The sequence below is a fragment of the Apteryx mantelli genome, chromosome 4 (assembly GCF_036417845.1).
Source record: "Apteryx mantelli isolate bAptMan1 chromosome 4, bAptMan1.hap1, whole genome shotgun sequence".
Lineage (NCBI taxonomy): Eukaryota > Metazoa > Chordata > Aves > Apterygiformes > Apterygidae > Apteryx > Apteryx mantelli.
Genome location: NC_089981.1, coordinates 45942859 through 45961723, shown reverse-complemented (window position 1 = coordinate 45961723; position 18865 = coordinate 45942859). Strand labels below are relative to the sequence as shown.

At 53.1% G+C, this 18865-nt stretch overlaps 1 protein-coding gene across 4 annotated transcripts in view; it reads left to right on the top strand.

Moving 5' to 3' along the window:
- The window catches only part of DGKZ (diacylglycerol kinase zeta), a 66754-nt gene that overhangs the window by 43544 nt on the left and 4345 nt on the right, over positions 1 to 18865 (top strand). For 2 of the 4 annotated variants that reach the window (XM_067296410.1, XM_067296407.1), the window contains 26 exons: positions 908 to 976; positions 1430 to 1501; positions 1823 to 1939; positions 2037 to 2108; positions 2475 to 2570; positions 2826 to 2908; positions 3481 to 3541; positions 3957 to 4070; positions 4506 to 4646; positions 5344 to 5422; positions 5731 to 5786; positions 7758 to 7820; positions 8069 to 8142; positions 8257 to 8368; positions 8682 to 8881; positions 9178 to 9278; positions 9415 to 9494; positions 10635 to 10679; positions 10927 to 10996; positions 13820 to 13860; positions 14719 to 14909; positions 15483 to 15514; positions 16409 to 16452; positions 16798 to 16918; positions 17376 to 17412; positions 17760 to 17859. In XM_067296410.1, the coding sequence (XP_067152511.1) occupies positions 908 to 976; positions 1430 to 1501; positions 1823 to 1939; positions 2037 to 2108; positions 2475 to 2570; positions 2826 to 2908; positions 3481 to 3541; positions 3957 to 4070; positions 4506 to 4646; positions 5344 to 5422; positions 5731 to 5786; positions 7758 to 7820; positions 8069 to 8142; positions 8257 to 8368; positions 8682 to 8881; positions 9178 to 9278; positions 9415 to 9494; positions 10635 to 10679; positions 10927 to 10996; positions 13820 to 13860; positions 14719 to 14909; positions 15483 to 15514; positions 16409 to 16452; positions 16798 to 16918; positions 17376 to 17412; positions 17760 to 17859 (2271 nt within the window). The remainder of the gene's footprint in view (positions 1 to 907; positions 977 to 1429; positions 1502 to 1822; positions 1940 to 2036; positions 2109 to 2474; positions 2571 to 2825; positions 2909 to 3480; positions 3542 to 3956; positions 4071 to 4505; positions 4647 to 5343; positions 5423 to 5730; positions 5787 to 7757; positions 7821 to 8068; positions 8143 to 8256; positions 8369 to 8681; positions 8882 to 9177; positions 9279 to 9414; positions 9495 to 10634; positions 10680 to 10926; positions 10997 to 13819; positions 13861 to 14718; positions 14910 to 15482; positions 15515 to 16408; positions 16453 to 16797; positions 16919 to 17375; positions 17413 to 17759; positions 17860 to 18865) is intronic. The other 2 variants (XM_067296409.1, XM_013959493.2) reach the window with 1 other exon arrangement.

Genomic DNA, 18865 nt, shown 5'->3' with positions numbered 1-18865 from the left:
GTCTCTCTGGCTCCGCTCACTCTCCTGGGTCTATTTTCATCCTCTCCAGCCTCTACCAGTTCTCTATCCCTCAGCCCTTTCTCTCCTTCCTCTTACCTATTTTTTCTCCTTTCATTCACAAACCCTACTTATCTATCCTATCTTCCTAATTCTCCTCAGTTCCTCCAAGGGCTCCTCCCTCTCACTCCCCAAGAAAGGGACTCTTCTGGAGTGTGTGCTGCTTGGGATCCCCTTCAGGGTCAATCCATTACCTTTTATGTGCCGAGTGGAACGTAGAGCTGAGCTCAGGGCATAGCCCCCCTTTTACTGCCACTGGATTGATGTCCGCTAAATCCAGCAGGACCCTCTTCCCTCTCCCATGTGCTGCACTTAGAGCAGACAACTTTGGAGATCACCCAAATCTCCTTCAGGCTTGATAGGAGAGACAGCCCATTTCTGCCTCTGTTGTCATTAGTCCAAAAGCTGTCGAAAGCAGGGATGTTGAGTCCTTCTCTACTAGGCTTTGAACTCATACTCCCCTCTGTAATCTTTGTTGTCCCCCTGCCCTCCATACACACACCATTCATGATCCAAGGCTGAAAGAAGAGGGGAGGATATAGGAGATGCAGTACTTCAGTGTAAGCTTTCTTACCCTTTACAGTGCTTGGGGATCACTCTGTCACATTACTCAGCCTCCACAGTTGCCCCTGTCATGCACCAGCCCGTACCCAGAATGAGTTGTTCCCATGCCCGCAGGTGGGGAGAAGGTGCCCGCGAACAGCCTTGTTCCTCTCCCTGTGGTCAGGGGCCCAGGCTGTCAGGATTTGATCTGAGGAGACAAGCAGGATGTGTCCATACCTCATACCTATCCCTGCATTCCCTCGCATTAAGGGCCCATCACTTTTTTTTTTTTCTATCTTCTCTTTAGCCCATAGTTGTCCGTCATCACTGGGTGCACCGGAGACGGCAGGAAGGGAAATGCCGGCAGTGTGGCAAGGTGAGAAGGTGTTCTTGCTTCTGTCTCAGCCTGAAGGAAGGCTAAGGTCAAACTAGGGAGGGTAACAGATCTGGGAATGAGAGAGATCCCCCTATTCCTATCAGACAGGAGGAGCCTGCAGCAAAACCAAGACTCATGCCCTGTTTTGCACAGGGATAGGGAGTGAAGCAGTAGATAAGTGCTGTAGATTTGGGATTCTTGCATAGAGTTGTTCTTCCCCTGGGCCCAGTCTACCCTGGAGAGGACTTCCTGACATACTTTCCCTGGGCAGTGAGGACACTCCTGCAGAGCAGAGTGCTCTAGTGGTGATTGGGGCTGTCTGAGAGGGACCCAAAGTGCACTGACTGCAGGTATGTTCTCTTCGGTAATGTCTCTCCTGGCAGTGAAGAAGTCCTGTTAGATGGTAGAAAGCTGTGAGGGAGTTCCCCAAGACTTTTATCCTTCCCTCCACAGGGTTTCCAGCAGAAGTTTGCCTTCCACAGTAAAGAGATTGTAGCCATCAGCTGTTCCTGGTGCAAGCAAGCGGTGAGCAAAGCCCCCATCTAACATCTTAACCAATCTGTTCTGCATCTATGACCTCTGCTTTCTGCTGGGAGCTCCCCAAGCTTGTTCTCTGCAGCCTGCCCTTACAGCTCCTTTTACTGGGAGAGGCTGTGCTGTAGTAGCTGGGAGCTCCCATGAGACACATTCTTCTCAGAGTCTCCCAGGGGAAGCCTTCTTATTACAAAATTCCTGCATCATTTCCCACAGCAGTCCTTGCACTGGCATGGGGGAGGAAAAGGCGGCGATTTCCAGCGAACTGAGCGGCTGAGTTTTTTCTCTCTCCTTTCCCCTTCTCCCTCCCAGTATCACAGCAAAGTGTCATGTTTCATGCTGCAACACATCGAAGAGCCCTGCTCACTAGGGGCTCACGCCGCTGTTGTTGTTCCTCCCACCTGGATTCTGCGGGTCCGACGGCCCCAGGTAAGTCACTTCAGCTCTCATGGTTTAATCATGACTCCTTGCCCAGCAGCTCCTGACATAGTTTTGTGATTTGTTTCTTTTTTCCTTCTCTCTCTAGAATCCATTGAAGTCTAGTAAGAAAAAGAAGAGGGCATCGTTCAAGCGGAAATCCAGCAAAAAGGGGGCTGAGGTCAGAGATGAGGGGACCATGTGTTGGAAGGGTGGAAGGGCTGGGCAGCAAAGAGCAGATTTGAGAAGCAAGGGCACTTTGCAGGGTCTAGACTGAGCTGTCAGGCTAAAGAGGACAAGGTGGAGGTAGGATGTTGGGGCAAGGAGGAACCTTGGGAGCCACTGAAGATCTCAGTGGAGGCAACAGAGGTGAGAAAGGCTGGGAATTGAGTTCTGCCTGCTGGCAGGGCAAGTCCTAGTATTTAAGGCTTACAGAGTGGCTGGCACATTCCCTTCACACCTCCCATTCCTGACCTATGTGACACACTTGGAGGTGTGAGTTTGCATTTCCCCAGGTTTGTTGATGGACCTGTGGTGTCTCCTGCAGGAAGGGAGGTGGAAACCCTTTGTCATCAAGCCTGTGCCAGCTCCTCTCATGAAGCCCTTGCTGGTGTTTGTGAACCCCAAGAGCGGTGGTAATCAGGTACATCCTTGTTCTACATCTCCCCAAGAAGGCAGCTCTGTGGGGGCACTACCATCGAGCCGCTGAGAACTCAGCATAGTTTTGGAAACGTCTCAGCTTCAATACTAGTTTGCTACCTGGCACTTCCCACCTAGCCCAGGCTTTACCCAAGTGCCCCAGAACAGCGTTGTCACTGCCTCCCCCTGAGACCAGATGCCTTCTTTCCTCTGTCCATGGGGATCTCACTGTTACCTGAAGCCTTTCTTATCCCCCTAGGGAGCCAAGATCATCCAATCCTTCATGTGGTATCTCAACCCACGGCAAGTTTTTGACCTCAGCCAGGGTGGACCCAAGGAGGCGTGAGTACTGATGGGAGCAACCCCATTCTCCCCCATCCCTGCTCCAGAGTTTCCTCCCAAGAGCTCTTCCTGCAGCTAGCAGAGGCCTGATGCTCCATAGCTTCCTTGTGCAAAGAGGCACCCAAGGCAAGTTCAGGATTTGAGAGGCCTCTCTAGGACAGCCTGCAGACAGTCCTGGCCTTTCAGTGTTTCCTGTAGGAGAGATGGTATAATCTTAAAGCTAATGGCTAAGAGCTAAGATGTGGGGTGATATTACCAAATCTGGTTCATAATGTTCCATTAATGGCACATGAGTCTTGTCTGCTTGCTGTGCTTCAGTTTACCCATATGTACAAGGAATGTAAACACTCTGCTCTCCCTCTACAAGGGCCAGCAAAGCCATAGTCACTATGGCTGGCCAGGACTGTGAACTGCTGAGGTGCTGGAGAGGTAGACAAGCATGGCTTTGTGGATGCCACCTCCTTAGGGCCCTGTGAGGACCAGGGACCCTGTAGCCACTCAGTAACACCTTTTCCGGGCTACAGCCTCAGTGCTTGTTCCCTCCCCTCCTGACCGACTCTCCCTGCTTGCAGGTTGGAGCTGTACCGGAAGGTCCACAACCTACGGATCCTGGCATGTGGGGGAGATGGCACGGTGAGTCTCCCAGACCCTTCCAGGCTGCAGTGCCCTTTACCCCAGGCCTTTTTAGTGTTGGCAGCAGCCCTCCTCGCTGTGATCCAGAACAGGGCAAAATGTGCATACTCTATCTGTGGTACAGTTCTTAACAGCAGACTACTATGGCTCCCCCACACCATGCATTGCTTCAGGAGGTGCTAGTTGCATGGCATGTCTGGATTTATAGTTCTTTAGGGGGCTTTGTCCCCTCCAGGGTTACTGGTATCTCCACCAGCACCCATTTAGAGCATCAAAGGATGTGAATAGTCTCTGTAGTGGCTAAGAGGACCCCTGTCTCTTCCTCTTGGGCCATAGCTAGTGTTCTGAGTCACCTTCACCTGCTTGCTGGCCCTGAAATAACCAATTGTTTCTTTGCACTCTCTTGCTTGAGTAGGTGGGCTGGATACTCTCCATTCTCGACCAGTTACGCCTCAACCCACCTCCTCCTGTGGCCATCCTACCTTTGGGGACAGGGAATGACTTGGCCAGGACACTGAACTGGGGTGGGGTAAGTGACTTCTGCTGCCATTGAAGAGCCCCCTGCTGACAGAGGTGGGCTGGGTGCTTCAACTCTGATTCCAGAGACAGAGATGGGGATTTGCAACAACTGGGTGTTTCGACTTTCCCTAAGTATTGACCAACAAATAAGTGCTATCTGGATATTACAGTTCTTCTGTGATTTGAATTATTCTGAATTATATTATAGTATCAGATATTAGGACATTAACACAAGCAATCATTATTTCAAACTTAATTTTTATTTTGCTGATTTTTAGAAGGAAGTTATATTGTTTTTAAATTCAAAGTTCCAATTAGTTGTTCATTCCAGCAGAACTGATCTTTTCCCCATTCCTTGCTCTGGGATGCCTGCTTAAGGTCCACCATCTCTGGGGCATCTCTGTGGGAGGCAGATGGGCACTCACCGAATTCTGTTTATCACTAGGGTTACACAGATGAGCCTCTGTCCAAGATCCTGTCACACGTGGAAGATGGGAACATTGTGCAGCTCGATCGCTGGAACCTCCATGTGGAACCAAACCCTGACGCAAACCCTGAGGAGAAGGACGAGGCAGCCACAGACAAGGTGGAACACTTCTTGTCCATGTTTGTTCCCTACTCTGGGGATCTATGTTCTGCATCTCACAGGCTCAGGCAGCCCCAGCACCTAAGGGTACAGCAGTGGGTTGTCGTTTCCCTCTCCCTGCTCCAATTCCATTTCTCTCTTCATGGCTGTCATCTGCTTTGCCATCATGGGGTAAGGCATGTAATGATCAGAACTGAACATCCATAAGGGATTTTTAATGACAACTTGCAGCAGTTATAAGCCCAGTTTCCCCCAAAACTGTTTCTTTAGCAGAAACATGGATGGCTGAAAGTATCTCAGGGAGCAGAGAGTGTCCCCTTAGAGTGCTCTTCACCTGGGCAGGCTGGCCAGGGGTCCCATGCCTCCACTGAGTTATCTGCTGCACCTCTGCCAAGCAGGGGGTAAGTGGGATGCTGCACTCCCATATCCTATGTGATCCCTGTGCCTGGATGCTCCACGTCCTGCCCTGGGGCTTACGCAGCTGCCACAAAGCCACTGAGCTCAGAGTGATGGAAAAGGGCCAGTCTGTCATTTCAGGCTGCCTTCCCTGGAGAGAAGGCAGGCCCTCACTCCCTCGGCCTCATGAGTGCAGTACTTGGTCTGCTATAACATGACCTGTCCTTTGCCATGGCTGCACACTGGCAACCTCATTCTGCAAGCACCAGGTTCCCAGTCTTATCCTTCCTTTCCATTTCAGCTTCCCTTGGATGTTTTTAATAACTACTTCAGCCTTGGCTTTGACGCACGGGTGACACTGGAGTTTCACGAATCCCGAGGTATGCAGCAGGGGTGGCAGGGCCAAGGCGGAGCCTGTGGTGATGAGATGCCACAGAGGTGGGCCGGTAAAATGCTCCTCAGCCACAGGAAAGCAAACAAGAAGGACTGGCCCAGGGACATAGCCAAAAGTGAAATCTGAGGAGTGAGTGGAGGGTTTAGAGAGGGAACACGGGTTTCCACAAGGGAAGAGAGCTGTGGCCTGTGTTCTGGCTGACGCTGGCTGGAGAGCCCAGTTCAGGGGAGAGCAGGAAAGTGAAGTATTTCCACATGCAGGCAAATGACCTGGACTTTTTTCTCCTTTCTCTAGAGGCAAATCCAGAGAAATTCAACAGCCGATTTCGGAATAAAATGTTCTATGCTGGGGTGAGTACATGGAGAATATCTGAGTGCTGAGGAGCTGGACATGCATTCTTAACAGCCTTAGCTTGAACACATAAGTGTGACTCCACTCCACTCCATCCTGTCCACACCCTTAAGTCACTCATCTGAGCTAATTGGGCTTTTACATGCACCCAGGGTGAACCATCCCACTGAAGCTGGTGAGGTGCTGCAGAAAGGCTACAGCACTGGCAGTTGCAGCTCCGTTTTGGCTGTGAATACTGTTGGTGGTACAACTTGCTCTCTAGCCTGCAGTACAGTTGCTCTCTTGATCTCCTTCCACTATTGTTCTTGTTCTCACGCTCACGGACAGTCACCCAGGCAGGACCTCCCTGGAGCTGTGGGGAGGCAGGCTGTCCCTCCTGCTGTGGAACAGGAAGCCTCTGTATACGTAGTCCCCAAATTGCTTTGGTCTTTTATTTTACACCTCAAGCCAATTACAACTCCCTGGCTAATTATGTCACACTACTGCATCTCACTTCCAGAGCTTTGTGTTTTGGTGTCCACACACACACACACACACACACCCTGGTGTATCACACACACACACACACACACACACACACACACACACCCTGGTGTATCACACACACACACACACACACACCCTGGTGTATCTCACACACACACACACACACACACACACACACATATCCTGGTGTATCTCTCACACCCACACACACACCCACACACACACCCTGGTGTATCACACACACACACACCCTGGTGTATCTCACACACACACACACACACACACCCTGGTGTATCTCACACACACACACATCCACACACACACCCTGGTGTATCTCACACACACACACACACCCTGGTGTATCTCTCTCACACACACCCACCCACACACACACCTTGGTGTATCTCACACACACACACACACACACACACACACACACACACATATCCTGGTGTATCTCTCACACACACACACACACACACCCTGGTGTATCTCACACACACACACACACACACACACACACACCCTGGTGTATCTCTCTCACACACACACACATATCCTGGTGTATCTCTCACACACACACACACACACCCTGGTGTATCTCACACACACACACACACATATCCTGGTGTATCTCTCACACACACACACACACACACACACACACAACCTGGTGTATCACACACACACACACCCTGGTGTATCTCACACACACACACACACCCCCTGGTGTATCTCTCACACACACACACACACACACACACCCTGGTGTATCTCTCACCCACCCACACACACCCACACACACCCTGGTGTATCTCACACACACACACACACACACACACACCCTGGTGTATCTCTCTCACACACACACACACACACACACACCCTGGTGTATCTCTCTCACACACACACACACACACACACACACACACCCTGATGTATCTTCCTGCCCAGGTGGCTGAGTGACCAGTATTTGTGCTGTCTTCAAGGACAAGTGCTGCTCTGCACCACTTCACATCTCTCCTGTCTGTCTCCCCTCCTCTCTGTACAGTTAAACTTAGAGGGGACAGACACTAGGATCTGTATAACATAGGCCACACAATCTTTCCTGTTATCTCTGAATGAAGTCTCATCAGCTCTGTTTTATCGTACTTCCTTACAGCTTGAGACTGAACTTCTCTCTTGTGACTCCTCTTACTGGAGGAGGCCCCCCAGCTCTTCCCTAAAGCCAGGAGTGGGCTGGTGAGGAATTACTGGGCTGTGTTATTGGAGCTGTGAGGTGCCCCAAGGAATTTTGGTAGGCAAAATTGCAAGGGGAATTGGTCAGGTTGTTTTGAGAGGGGAAGAGAAGATGGCTTCTGCCAGCGGACAGGGAGGTGATTTGTCCCTCTCAATGCCTGAGGTCTGAAGGTCTGTATGGCAGTCTTCCTGGCTGTCTGTTTAGGTGGATGTCTGAGTGCAAATTATGTTTCTTTCTTTGGCAGACGGCTTTCTCTGACTTCCTCACGGGGAGCTCCAAAGATTTAGCGAAGCACGTCAAGTTGGTTGTGAGTGTGCAGCAGTGTTCTGGGCCAGGGAGGGGTGTGCACTGTGGAGCAGGGGAGGAGTTGTCCCTCTCAGCATGCTGAATATCTCAGGGCTGGGAGAAAGGATGGGTTCCTTGGGGCATTGGCTTCCCTTGGTTTGGAGGACAGATGCCTTGAGGAGTAGAAGGGGAGGCCATTTCCTCCCAGGTGGGTAGGGTGGGCCAGGCCCCCCCATTACGGCAGCCTGAATGCCCTTATGTTGTCTTCAGTGTGATGGGACAGACCTGACCTCCAAGATCCAGGACCTGAAGCCCCAATGCCTGGTCTTCCTCAATATTCCCAGGTGAGTAGCCCCAGGATACACCTTCTTGTGCCAGGCTCCTCTCCCCCATCTATATGATCCCCATAGGACTGTGGGGTGGGGAGTGTCTATGCATCACCCACTGTTCATCCACAGATACTGTGCAGGCACCATGCCCTGGGGCAACCCTGGGGAGCACCACGACTTCGAGCCGCAGCGCCATGATGATGGCTGCATTGAAGTCATTGGCTTCACCATGACATCCCTGGTGAGTTGGTGCTGTTACTGGTGGTAGCTAGCAACTAGGGGAACGACCGTTTCTATTGCCCAGGAGTCAGCCAGCGCCCCTGGTCCACAGCTCCTCTACTGAGGAGTTATGGTGCTAACATATCTGACAGTATCTGCTCTCTAAGACTTTAGACAAGATGCTATTGTGCACTGGTCTCTGCGGATCCCTTCCCACTGAGAACAGTCTTAAGACTCTGAGGACTCAGCTCACTTGTGACATCTGGCTGACGCTGGGTGTTCTCCCCATCCATTCCTCAGTCTGTGCTCTGCTCTAACTCTGGTCCCTTTTACAGGCTGCCTTGCAGGTTGGTGGCCATGGGGAGCGGCTGTGCCAGTGCCGGCAGGTGGTTCTCACCACATCCAAGGCCATCCCCATGCAGGTAGACGGGGAGCCCTGCAAGCTGGCGGCTTCCTGCATCCACATTTCCCTGCGCAACCAGGCCAACATGGTGCAGAAGACCAAGCGGCGCAACTCCATGCCTCTGCTCAATGAGTAGGCTCCTCAGACCAACCCATCACTTTCTTTCCAAAGCAGAAGAGGTGGAGAGGGAAGGGGCAGGACTGATCCATCTCTCCCAAAGGCATTTTGATCCTCCCAGGGAGGGGTTGGGAAGGGATCAGGCCACAGAAATGTGGCCAAACTCTGATGCTGGAGAAGCTGCTGATGGCAGCTCCTCATACCAGTCTGTGCTCTTGCCTTGCTCCCTTCTTTGCAGAAAGGAGGGTGACAGGGAGAAAGTAGACTGTCATTTTCTGATACCTTCCTTTTTCCTTTCACCCTACATGCAGCCAGCAGCCAGTGCCCGAGCGGCTGCGAATCTGCGTGAGCCGAATCAGCATGCGTGACTATGAGGCACTGCACTATGATAAGGAAAAGCTCAAGGAAGCCTGTGAGTGACCAGCTTAGTAGCCAGGGCGTGGGAGTCACTGTCACCAAGTCCAGCAGTGCCCTCAGTTGGGCTGTATGAGGTGTTGGGGCTCAGGCACGGGCTGCTCACTAAGTTGTGTTTGTGCCCTGTCTTACAGCTGTGCCACTGGGGATCATTGTGGTTCCAGGAGACAGTGACCTGGAGTTGTGTCGGACCCAAATTGAGAGGCTGCAGGAGGTGAGGTGCCACATGGGAAGTGGCCACAACTGGATGCCAAGGATGAAGAGACTCAGGGAAGGGATTTCTAGGCCCCCATGACCTGCACACACGCACACGTGTTCCTGCTTCTGGTAGCACCTCACCGTTTGCCTTCAACACATGGTAGAGGCAGGATCCCGAGCTGGATGGCCTGTTGATCTCCCTCTGTCTGGCAGCTTCTGTCTCAGCATTGTTCTTCTCACCCTGTACCCTTGGCCCAGAAAAGTTACTGGGCAGTAAAAAGAGCCAGCACCCATCCCACAAGGACCTGTCCCATCCCACATGTTTGGGGAGGCATTTCCTCTGTCCGTTTGCTCGCTGTACCGTGCATCCTTCAGCCCTCTGTGGGCTTTGTGTTTCCTGGCACTACTCTGCCCCTTCCTAGGTGCCCAGTTAGAGTTGTTCCCCATCTCTAACTCTCTTCATTTGCAAGTATGAATTTTTGTGCTCCTGCCAATGTACTAGTGTAGTCCCTGTGCTTGACCCAGACATGGGCTGTGTAACGCTAGCCCCTGGTGAGCAGTACCTTCTGAGCCCACAGTGTGTCCTGCTGCACAATCCGTTCTTGTCTCAAAAGATTTAAGGGACCTTGCCCAGCCTACAGCTGACTGGCTCTGGAGGCCGAGGAAATCCCATTCAACATGCGTGCAGCATCCTGCAGAGCTGAGTTACGAAGCTGCTCGCCCAGGCCAGCTCACTGGCACCTGCTCCTCGCTCTGCCTGCTCTACTTTCCTGTCTTCTGTCCCCCATGCGCCCAGGGCACTGGTGGGGAGACTTAGCTAGACATGAGGCTAGGAGGCTCTTGGGCTCGAGGGTAGTATTTTTTTTTTTTTTTTTTTTTGTATGGCTTCAACCTTGTAGATGCCTCTAAAGCTGCATATTGGGGCTGGTGTGCCTTGGTTACCTCGCATTTCACTATGTCTCTCTCCTTGAGCCAATGCTGTGCTCTGGCCCCAGAGCAGGGCAGGGTTGGGACTTCGGCCTGGCAGCATGTAAAGTCAGGGAGCCGCCTGCCATATCTTCTGTAAAGGGACAGAGGAAACCCCTATGGGACTGAAGAAGGAAGGGGGCCACCCAGACAAATACTGTAATGGCACACCTTCCTTGCCTTTCTGCAGGATTTCTCTCCACAGCCCTCTGCTTTACAGCGCCTGCTCTTTCAGGTGTGTATGGCCTCTCTCCCTCCACCAGGCCCATCTGCATGTGCCATCATTCTGGTCTTGTGGGCTTGGTTGGTCAGCTCAGATCTGTCCCATGCCACTCCCTGTCACCATATGTTCTGCCTGTGTTCAAAGTTTCTCTTTCTGTCCAAGCACCTCAGTATCGGCGGGGACCTCCCAAAGCAGGAGGGACAGCCTGGGGAGAGGCAGGGAAGCAAAGAGACATAACTTTATCATCCTTTCTGTGCAGGAAGGGGATGGAGCCAAACCGAAGACTCTGTCATCCCAAAAGCTGTCCCCCAAGTGGTGCTTCCTGGACTGTGAGTATCATTTCCCTCTGGGGTGCTGACTGTGCGTGAATTTGGGGGCAAGGAGACAGACCCATAGCGAAAAGCCACTGAGAACCGTTTGAGACTTGGGACTCAGGGATGTTTGGGATCTCTGCAGCCAAGCTCAGCAGTTCTTTGTCCCAGGCACTAGCTGTGCTTCTGCTTAAGGGCCACAAGTGGAGTGAGAAGCCTGCCAGGCGAGGGGTATCTGCTGGTCACCTGCCTCCAGAGCTGAACGCAGCTGCAGCTTTGCAGTATGCATCGGGGCTCTTTGGAGTGCTCTGGTTGCTGTCCTGTGTCATACAGGCAGGGGGCCCCCATGCTCCAGTATGCTGGGAGCGAGGCTTAATGAAAGCCTCCAGTGTAGATCCCAGTGATACGGGGGAACAGGTCCCCAGCTGGACTCTGCCTGCCTGGAGCAGGCGCTCTGCTTCTCCTCCCCTCCTGGAAGCAGCTTTCTCCTCTCCTTTTGCCTTCGCTCACCAGGAGGGTGCAGAGCTCGCTCTCTGTACCTGGCAGCCAGCCAAGAGAACTGCTGATGACAATTCATCTCCCTGACTTGCAAGAGGAGTTTTCTAACTCCAGTAACAGGGCTTATAGCAGAACAGAGCTAACCTCCTTCCATGTGTTTGGAGAGCAGCACATAGGGCCCAGCCCCTGTGTGCAGGAGGGCTAATGGAGGGCCAGGGAGAAAGCCAAAAGCAAGAGCCAGCTCTAGTCTGGGCCAAGAGGAGGTCCAAGGGAGAGCATCTAGGACAGGAGAGGACTATTGCATGGCAGCTTTCTCCACCAGAAGGTGCTGTCTAAATGCACAATACAGAAAGGTCTCTTGTGCACCTAATTCAGGTGTCAGCTGTGCACAGGCAACGGCTGTGGGGCTGAGGCTGTGGCCCAGCTAGCTGGGATTACAGGAGACCCTGCATGTGCAGCAGGGCAGCAGGGACATTTTTACAAACTGGGCTTTCTTCTAGTCCCATTTCTCAGACCCTGCTCCTTTTTCTGTCCAAATGGCCATCACTTTGTTTCCAAAGCCTCCAGGCTGCACTGCTGCTCTTACTAAGCCTTATTTTAGGTGTCCTTTTTTTTACCACTGACCTAAGTGGCTCCCTGGGATTCCCCCACAGCCCAGGTCAGTGCAGGCTTTTGTGCCCTCTTAACAATGTTAGAGCAAGTCCTCAAACCTGCAGGAGCAGCTGAGAGAGGAGGAAGGGGACACTGTGCTGAGCAGGCCTCTCTTTGTAGCTGACAGCCACTGCTGTCCAGCTTAAGGCCTTTTTGATCACAAGACTTATGATTCAGGGATCATAGAAGGTCAGCTGGGAAAACTGCTGTGTCTCTTCAGTTCAACAGAGATGCCACATTTCCCCTGAGACCCCAGGTCTCAGACATGTGTTGGTACCCTGTGGGAGGGAAGCCAGGCACAGCCGTGGGCTGCAAAGTAGGTCTGTCAAGCCTTGGGCCAGACAGAAAAGGTGCAGCTTCTGCTTCGGACCTTCAACCCTGCATGTGGAGCTGCTGGGATTGCTGCTTCCAGGTGTCACTACCAGGACTATTTTCCCTCCTTCTGCCAGTCTCCCAGCAGCAGGTTCTGAGCTCAGGAAAATGTGTCAGGATAGAAGCCAGAGCCTCATTCAAGACAGTGTGGGCTCATTGAAGTGGCTGAATTACAGGCCTTCATCAGCAGATCCATGGCTGTAAATCTCCAGCCAGGACAGGATAAATGGGGCTCTTTCACTCCTCTAATCTGCTCTGGCTTGTGTCACAGCCATCCTCATCCCCATTCTGTTCATGGAGAGAATTCCCCAGATCCTCAAGGATCCCACCAGAACCTGCCTGGGGTAGGCACCAGTGGCACAGGGGAAATACCACTGTGCATGGGGGCCTATTTATCCTGCCGCTCTGCCTTTACTTGTCCTGCCCTCCCTGGGTAATACTGGTAAGTCCCCAGATCCTCCCTGCTCCCCCAGGAGTGTTAGCTGTGTGGGTCTGGCTCTAGCGCAGCCACTTGTCTCGTTGTTGGAGGAGCTCCTCTCCCGTTGTGGGGATTTCCCCTGTTAGGAAGAGGGATGAGTGGAGAGATGCACCTGGACAGAGGGCCGCGAACAACAGGCTGGAGGCTAGTTTGAAGCTCTCCTGCCATCCTAGGAAACAGGAACTTGGATCTACGGCTGGGTATTGTGTGCTCTGTTGTGACTGGCAATCGTAAGTTCTGACATGGCCTCTTGGTGGTCTGTGGGATGTTACTTAGTAAAGTCAGAGCAAGGAGAGGCTGAGCTCCCCATTCTCCCAGCCTCGCTTAGTGCTCCTGTTTCTCTGTGCACTGTAATAATGTGCATCATGTTGAATCAGAGTAGTTCCTCACACAGTCTAAGCCAGTTCTGAGATGTGCAGTGTGCAGCCCTGAGCTCGATCTGTTCTGTGTAGTGGTGTGTTACAGTTGCAACACCAAAACACCTGAAAGTCCCCAGAAAGACCATGGCGTTAGCTAGTTCTGTTCTTCCCTTCCCAATAGCTTATGGCTGTTGCCAGGGGTCACTGAAGAGAAGATGGGAAGCAAAGACATGTTGCACAGGAGTATGGTGGTCTGTAGGCACCAGGGGCTGCCTCTCAGGCAAAGAGGATAGAGGGGTCCCGGCAGACTACTGATGGACATCAGGGGACTGTTCCTGGTCAGGAGGTTGTCATTTGTTTTGCTGTGCCCTTCAGGCAGGACAGGACATGGCTGAATAGTTCACTACCACTCAGTGTGGAAAGTGGTGGAAAGTGACCATCTTCCTCGTCCCATGCAAAAATCACCATGTCTCTCTCTTACAGCAACCACGGCTGATCGTTTCTATAGGATAGACCGTGCACAGGTGAGTGTGGCCTCATCCTCCAACTGTGGTGTCCTCCCCTCCTCCCAGCTTCTTCTGCATGTCCTGACAGGACAGACTTGACATGTTGGCTCAGCCATGGGGATGCACAGGTCTCGCACCCCACACTGCCCTGCCTCCCAAGTGCTCCCCTTGGCTCTGGGGCAGGAGGACACGCATTGCCTTGCTGCAGCCCTGCCCTGTGGAGATGGGGCAGTCCCTGAGGTAGGTGGTGCCACCTAGTCCAGGACCTGCCCCAGCACCTCCCCATCCTCTCTGAAAAGGGAGGGAGAGTGGGTGGGAGCACAGGGACTTGGGTTAGAAGCTGCCTGCAGAGTCCTACCCGAGGCAGGAGGCAAGAATGCAAGAGTGGTCTCCTTTTAACCTGGCCAAGTGGTGATTAGTTTCCAAGCATCATTAGGGTGAGCTTTGGGCTGTGGCAGGAATTCGGTGAGGGACCAAGGTCCTGATGAGGAACAGGGGTGGAATTTGTGCCAGCCTGAGAGTGAAGACTGGGGAAGAGTGATATAGTGAAGGCATGCCTGATCACGACCTTGGAAGCTGGTGGATGGACACTGGTGATAACAAGTTTCCTGGGGGTGGATGAGGGGGGATCCAGCTCCCTTCCTTTCTCCACCTCTGGCTCCACAAGGCTCCACACCATGCTGCTTCCTCTCAACTTCACATCAGCCTTAGTGCTGTTGACGGAGGATTCTCAGGCACAGGACCCGTGACTCTCTGAGCCACCATCGCCCTGCTGAGTCAGTGGGTGGGCTACAAGACACAGAACATGAGAGGATGGGAGATGGAGCTATACAGAAGTAGATCTTGCTTCTGAAGAAGCTGACTTGTGCCTTCCAGGAGCACCTCAACTATGTGACAGAGATCTCTCAGGATGAGCTCTATGTGCTGGACCCAGAGCTGGTGATCACCCAGACTGTGGGCACCTCTCCTGCCATGCCTGACCTCGTTGACTCATCCTCTGCTCCCACTGGGCACCATTTTGCATTCCCTTCCACTTCCTCCTCTCCACCCTCCTCTCCTGCCCCCAGGTGAGACTGCATGCTGTGGTCTGAAGTGGGAGATAATGGAGCGCTGGGCCTCAAGAGGGATGGGGAGGGCAGGAATGAGAGAGCTGGGGTTGGCTTCACAGCTGCAATTCCCAGGACAGATTACAGAGGGGCTCCCAGGGAGTGAGCAAGATTCCAATAGTGAGTTAGAAGAGGGATCAGATGCCTTCCTGTCTGTTCTGCTCCCTGCCGGCTCTGCTGAAAGTAGTGGAGTATCACCAGGTGACTCAGACATGGGGTCAGACTCCAGGACTTGGTCCACAGGGCAAAGGGCATGGGTCTCTGTAGGCCCAAATCATGCCAGCCTTGGGTATGGGTGAGCACTGGAGCTCGGAACAGAAGTAGAAATGGAAGTGAGGATGAGAAAGAACCCAGATCAGGGGAAAAAGCAGATGGCATGGCCAAAGGGCAGCTAGGTCCTTCGCCTGCCTTTCCTTCAGTCTGCTGGAAGAGGGCTACAGGTAGGCCTCTCCAGAGCCATTAGTCTACCCACTGCATGCCATTTGGGGGTATGTGCTGGCAGGGTTAGTTATGCCTTTTCTTTTTTCCTTCCAGTGCTGAGGCTGGGCTCTGCCTTCCTCATAAAGGTGAGTTCTTCTGACCTTACTGCAGACATCTGGCAGAGCTCCCAAGCTGTTGTGCATCCTCTTGCGTCAAGTTATTTTGGGTCCCCACCATTTTTTTTACCTGTCCTGTCTCTGAGATGTGACCCAGGAATGGAGTGGAGTTTTCCAGGCCCTGCTGCTGGTGTGCTAGGTGGGCACACAGACCCTTGGAGGCCAGGGCAGGGTGACCCTGGAGGTGGGCAAGGAGAGTTGTGACTGTGATTTGCAGACCAGTCCATCAAGGCGTTTTCCCTGCTTTGCAATGCTGTGTAGGGAGGGCAGGAAATGACATGGCAGAGGGGTTAATCCCCCACCTGCAGAGCCATGTGCTGTTGTCTGAGTTGTGGGGGGGAAAAGGTGTCACTGCCAGGCACCAGCAGGAGCTCAGGAGATGAGAGCACAAGGTCAGGGGCCTCTCTGAGCTGAGCAAATGGAAAGAGTTTCCTGGAGCTTGAGCAGAGCCCAGGGCCTGGAAGTGTGAGTCAGTCACTGGTGAGATGCCTCTTGGCTGCTGACTGACTTCCAGGGAGTCTGCTCTCCGCTTCCATCACCAGCCATCCTTCCCAGGGTAGAGGCACCCCCTCTCACATGCACATGCTTTGACAGGGGCTGAGGCCTGACTGCAACCCCATATATGTGGGTGCCTCCTTCCTTCCCCATGGCTTGTCGCTCACATAGCTGAAGGTGGAGCAGCCATGTAAAAACAGCCTGGCTGCTGTTTGCCCTGAGACCACAGGAGCAGCACCTAGAGGAGCTCATCTTGTAGCCTCAGCTGACTGCTTTGAGTCCCCCAGTGCCCAGCTCTTGGCTCCCCGGTTAGACAAACAGCACTACAGCTTGGCTTTTCTGACCCTGACCCATCTCCCTTCTTTGCAGATGACCTTCTGATAGAAGCTGCCAAGAGTGGCAACTTCAGCCAGGTAAGCACTCCTACCGTGTACTGTGATGTGCAGCCAGGGCTGGCTCATATGCCCCTCAGGCCTGTGGCAAGCCCTGCCACCTGGACTCCACTTGAGCTGCTCCTGTCGAGGCCCTTCCTTCAGGCAGTGCCCCGACTGGGAGTGGTTGGTGGAAACCAAGCAGGCTCCTGGCAAGAAGCTCTGTTACTTGCCGGGGGATGTGGAGGGAAGGGACTTGGCAGTGTGGCTGAGCTGAACATAGTTCCCCTCCTGCTGAGGACCCTGGGGGATGCAAGTCCAGGGGCTTGGTGGTTAGAGGTGAGCTGAGAAAGGAAACTCATCCTAAGCTCTCTGGCTATCCTGTAGTTCCAGGAGCTGCACCGGGCTGGAAGAGACCTGATGGTGCGAGATTCCTCAGGCCAGACCGTCCTCCATCATGCCGTCAAATCAGGGAGCAAGGATATTGTCAAATACATCATTGAGAACGGTGAGCTGGGGCCATCCTGCTGTCAGCAAAGTGCCCCCCCTTGGCAAGAGAGGCTGGCAACAGAGCCTGACCCTCTGCTCGGAGGGGATGCTCTTGGGGGCAGAACCCCTTCCTTCTGTGTTTGTTACATCCTCCCTCTATGGCACAGGCTTCCCCTAGCATCTGTCTGCTGGAATTGGAATTCTTGGCAGCTCCCACTGAAATGCAGGCTGCTTTATTTTTATTTAGATATTTCTCTGTAATGGTGTCCACAAGCAACTCTTCTTCCCTGATCTCAACTGAGGGTCAGAGATGCAATTGCTTACCTGAATGCTTTGGTTGGGAGACAAGACCTCTGCAGGCAGCATGGAAATAGCAGCCCCTACGGAAAGATACTTTGTATTACTGGGGAATAGGTGGGTCCATCTCTGTCCTGCAGCCTGGTCTCACTTGCCCTGCATTGTATTTCTCTCCCCAGCCCCTTCAGATATCCTGGATGCCACAGAAGAAGAGAAGTAAGTTGTTAAGTGATTTGTATTACCTGTTGACCAGACCCTCTATGAGGTCACCAGCCTTGTAGGTCCTTCTTTTACACAATTGCCCTTGCTCTAATTACCAGCCATGATTTCCATGTCCATTCCTGTCCGTTCTTGGACTGAATAACCCTTGAGCAGTATCCTCCCTTCTCAGTCCAAGGCTGTCTGGGCTGGGAGCAGATGTTGCTGGACGAGTTGCAGCCTACTGTGAGCTCTTTCAGCAGGCTGAGAGAAGTCCCTCGCTGCTGTCTCTGTGCATGCTTCATGTCCCCACTCAGCATGTTCGAGGTGGGGCTGTCTCATGTCTCCTGCTTTCTTCTTCTCAGTGGTGAAACCAGTTTGCACCAGGCTGCAGCCTTACGCCAGCGCACTATCTGCCACTACATTGTGGAGGCCGGGGCTTCACTCATGAAGACAGACCTGCAGGTAAGGTGGGAGGGCTGGAAATGGGGCTTTCCAGGGGGTCCATAGGGTTCGGTGGGAGCAGGGCCTTACCGGGTCACCAGAAGAGCAGAAAATGAGTCTTTGGCTCGAGTCTTTGCCAGCTTATGGCCTGTGTGTGGAAAAGGTGTGGAGGCCCAGGAGAAGAGGAGCCATTTGTGATTCCTGGTGAGTTGACATGAAAGATGAATGCTCACCCAGCAGAGCCTACTCGCTCAGCCTGCTCCCAAGCTGCATAAGGGGTTAAATCCCTCTCCTTGCTCTTCTCTGTGTGTTGTTTTATTAAATTAGAAGGGAGGGGCTGGAATGTCTCATCCCTGTCTCCCCCCTTTCCACCCTTTGAGGTCACAGCAAGGACAGTCTCGCTGACAAGTTCCCTCCCAGCTGCAGGGCTCCCCCTGCTCTCCCCCGCGTGGAGCTGGGATGGGAAGGCTGGGAGCTCTTCGGATGAACCAGGCCCACAGAGAGCATTAGCAGGCAGCCAGGACACTTTCAGTCACATGCTAAATTAATTGAGATGTTTCTTGGTGTCAGGGGTTTGTGCCAGCCCCCACAGAGGAGTTGTAGGAAAGGGGCTGAAGCTGTGTTTTGGTACACAAGGTTCCCAGGGCTGGCATGCAGTGGAGGGGAGGTGGCCGTGTCTGTCTGGCAGAGAATCCTAGCGACGGGCTGTAGCGGAGGAGATATAGTGACAAGCCAACAAGGTGCAGTCTATGGGTCTGGGACACAGGGGAGGAGCCCAGCTGGGGATCCAAACTTGCTGGGGCTGGTAGAGCTCTGGGGACTCAGACAATGAGCAGCCCCTTTGCCAGCTGCCAGGGAGATGTCATACAGACAATCTCTGGCTCCCGATCAGTCCTCCTTGGTCCTGGCCAAGGCTAGGGCCTTGCACAGTGCCCAGAGCGGGGATGGCTTGGCTGGAAACTCAGCCAGCAGCCATAGGAAGAGAAGGCAATGCCCAGGTGAGGGAGGCACTGGGAAGAGCCAGGAG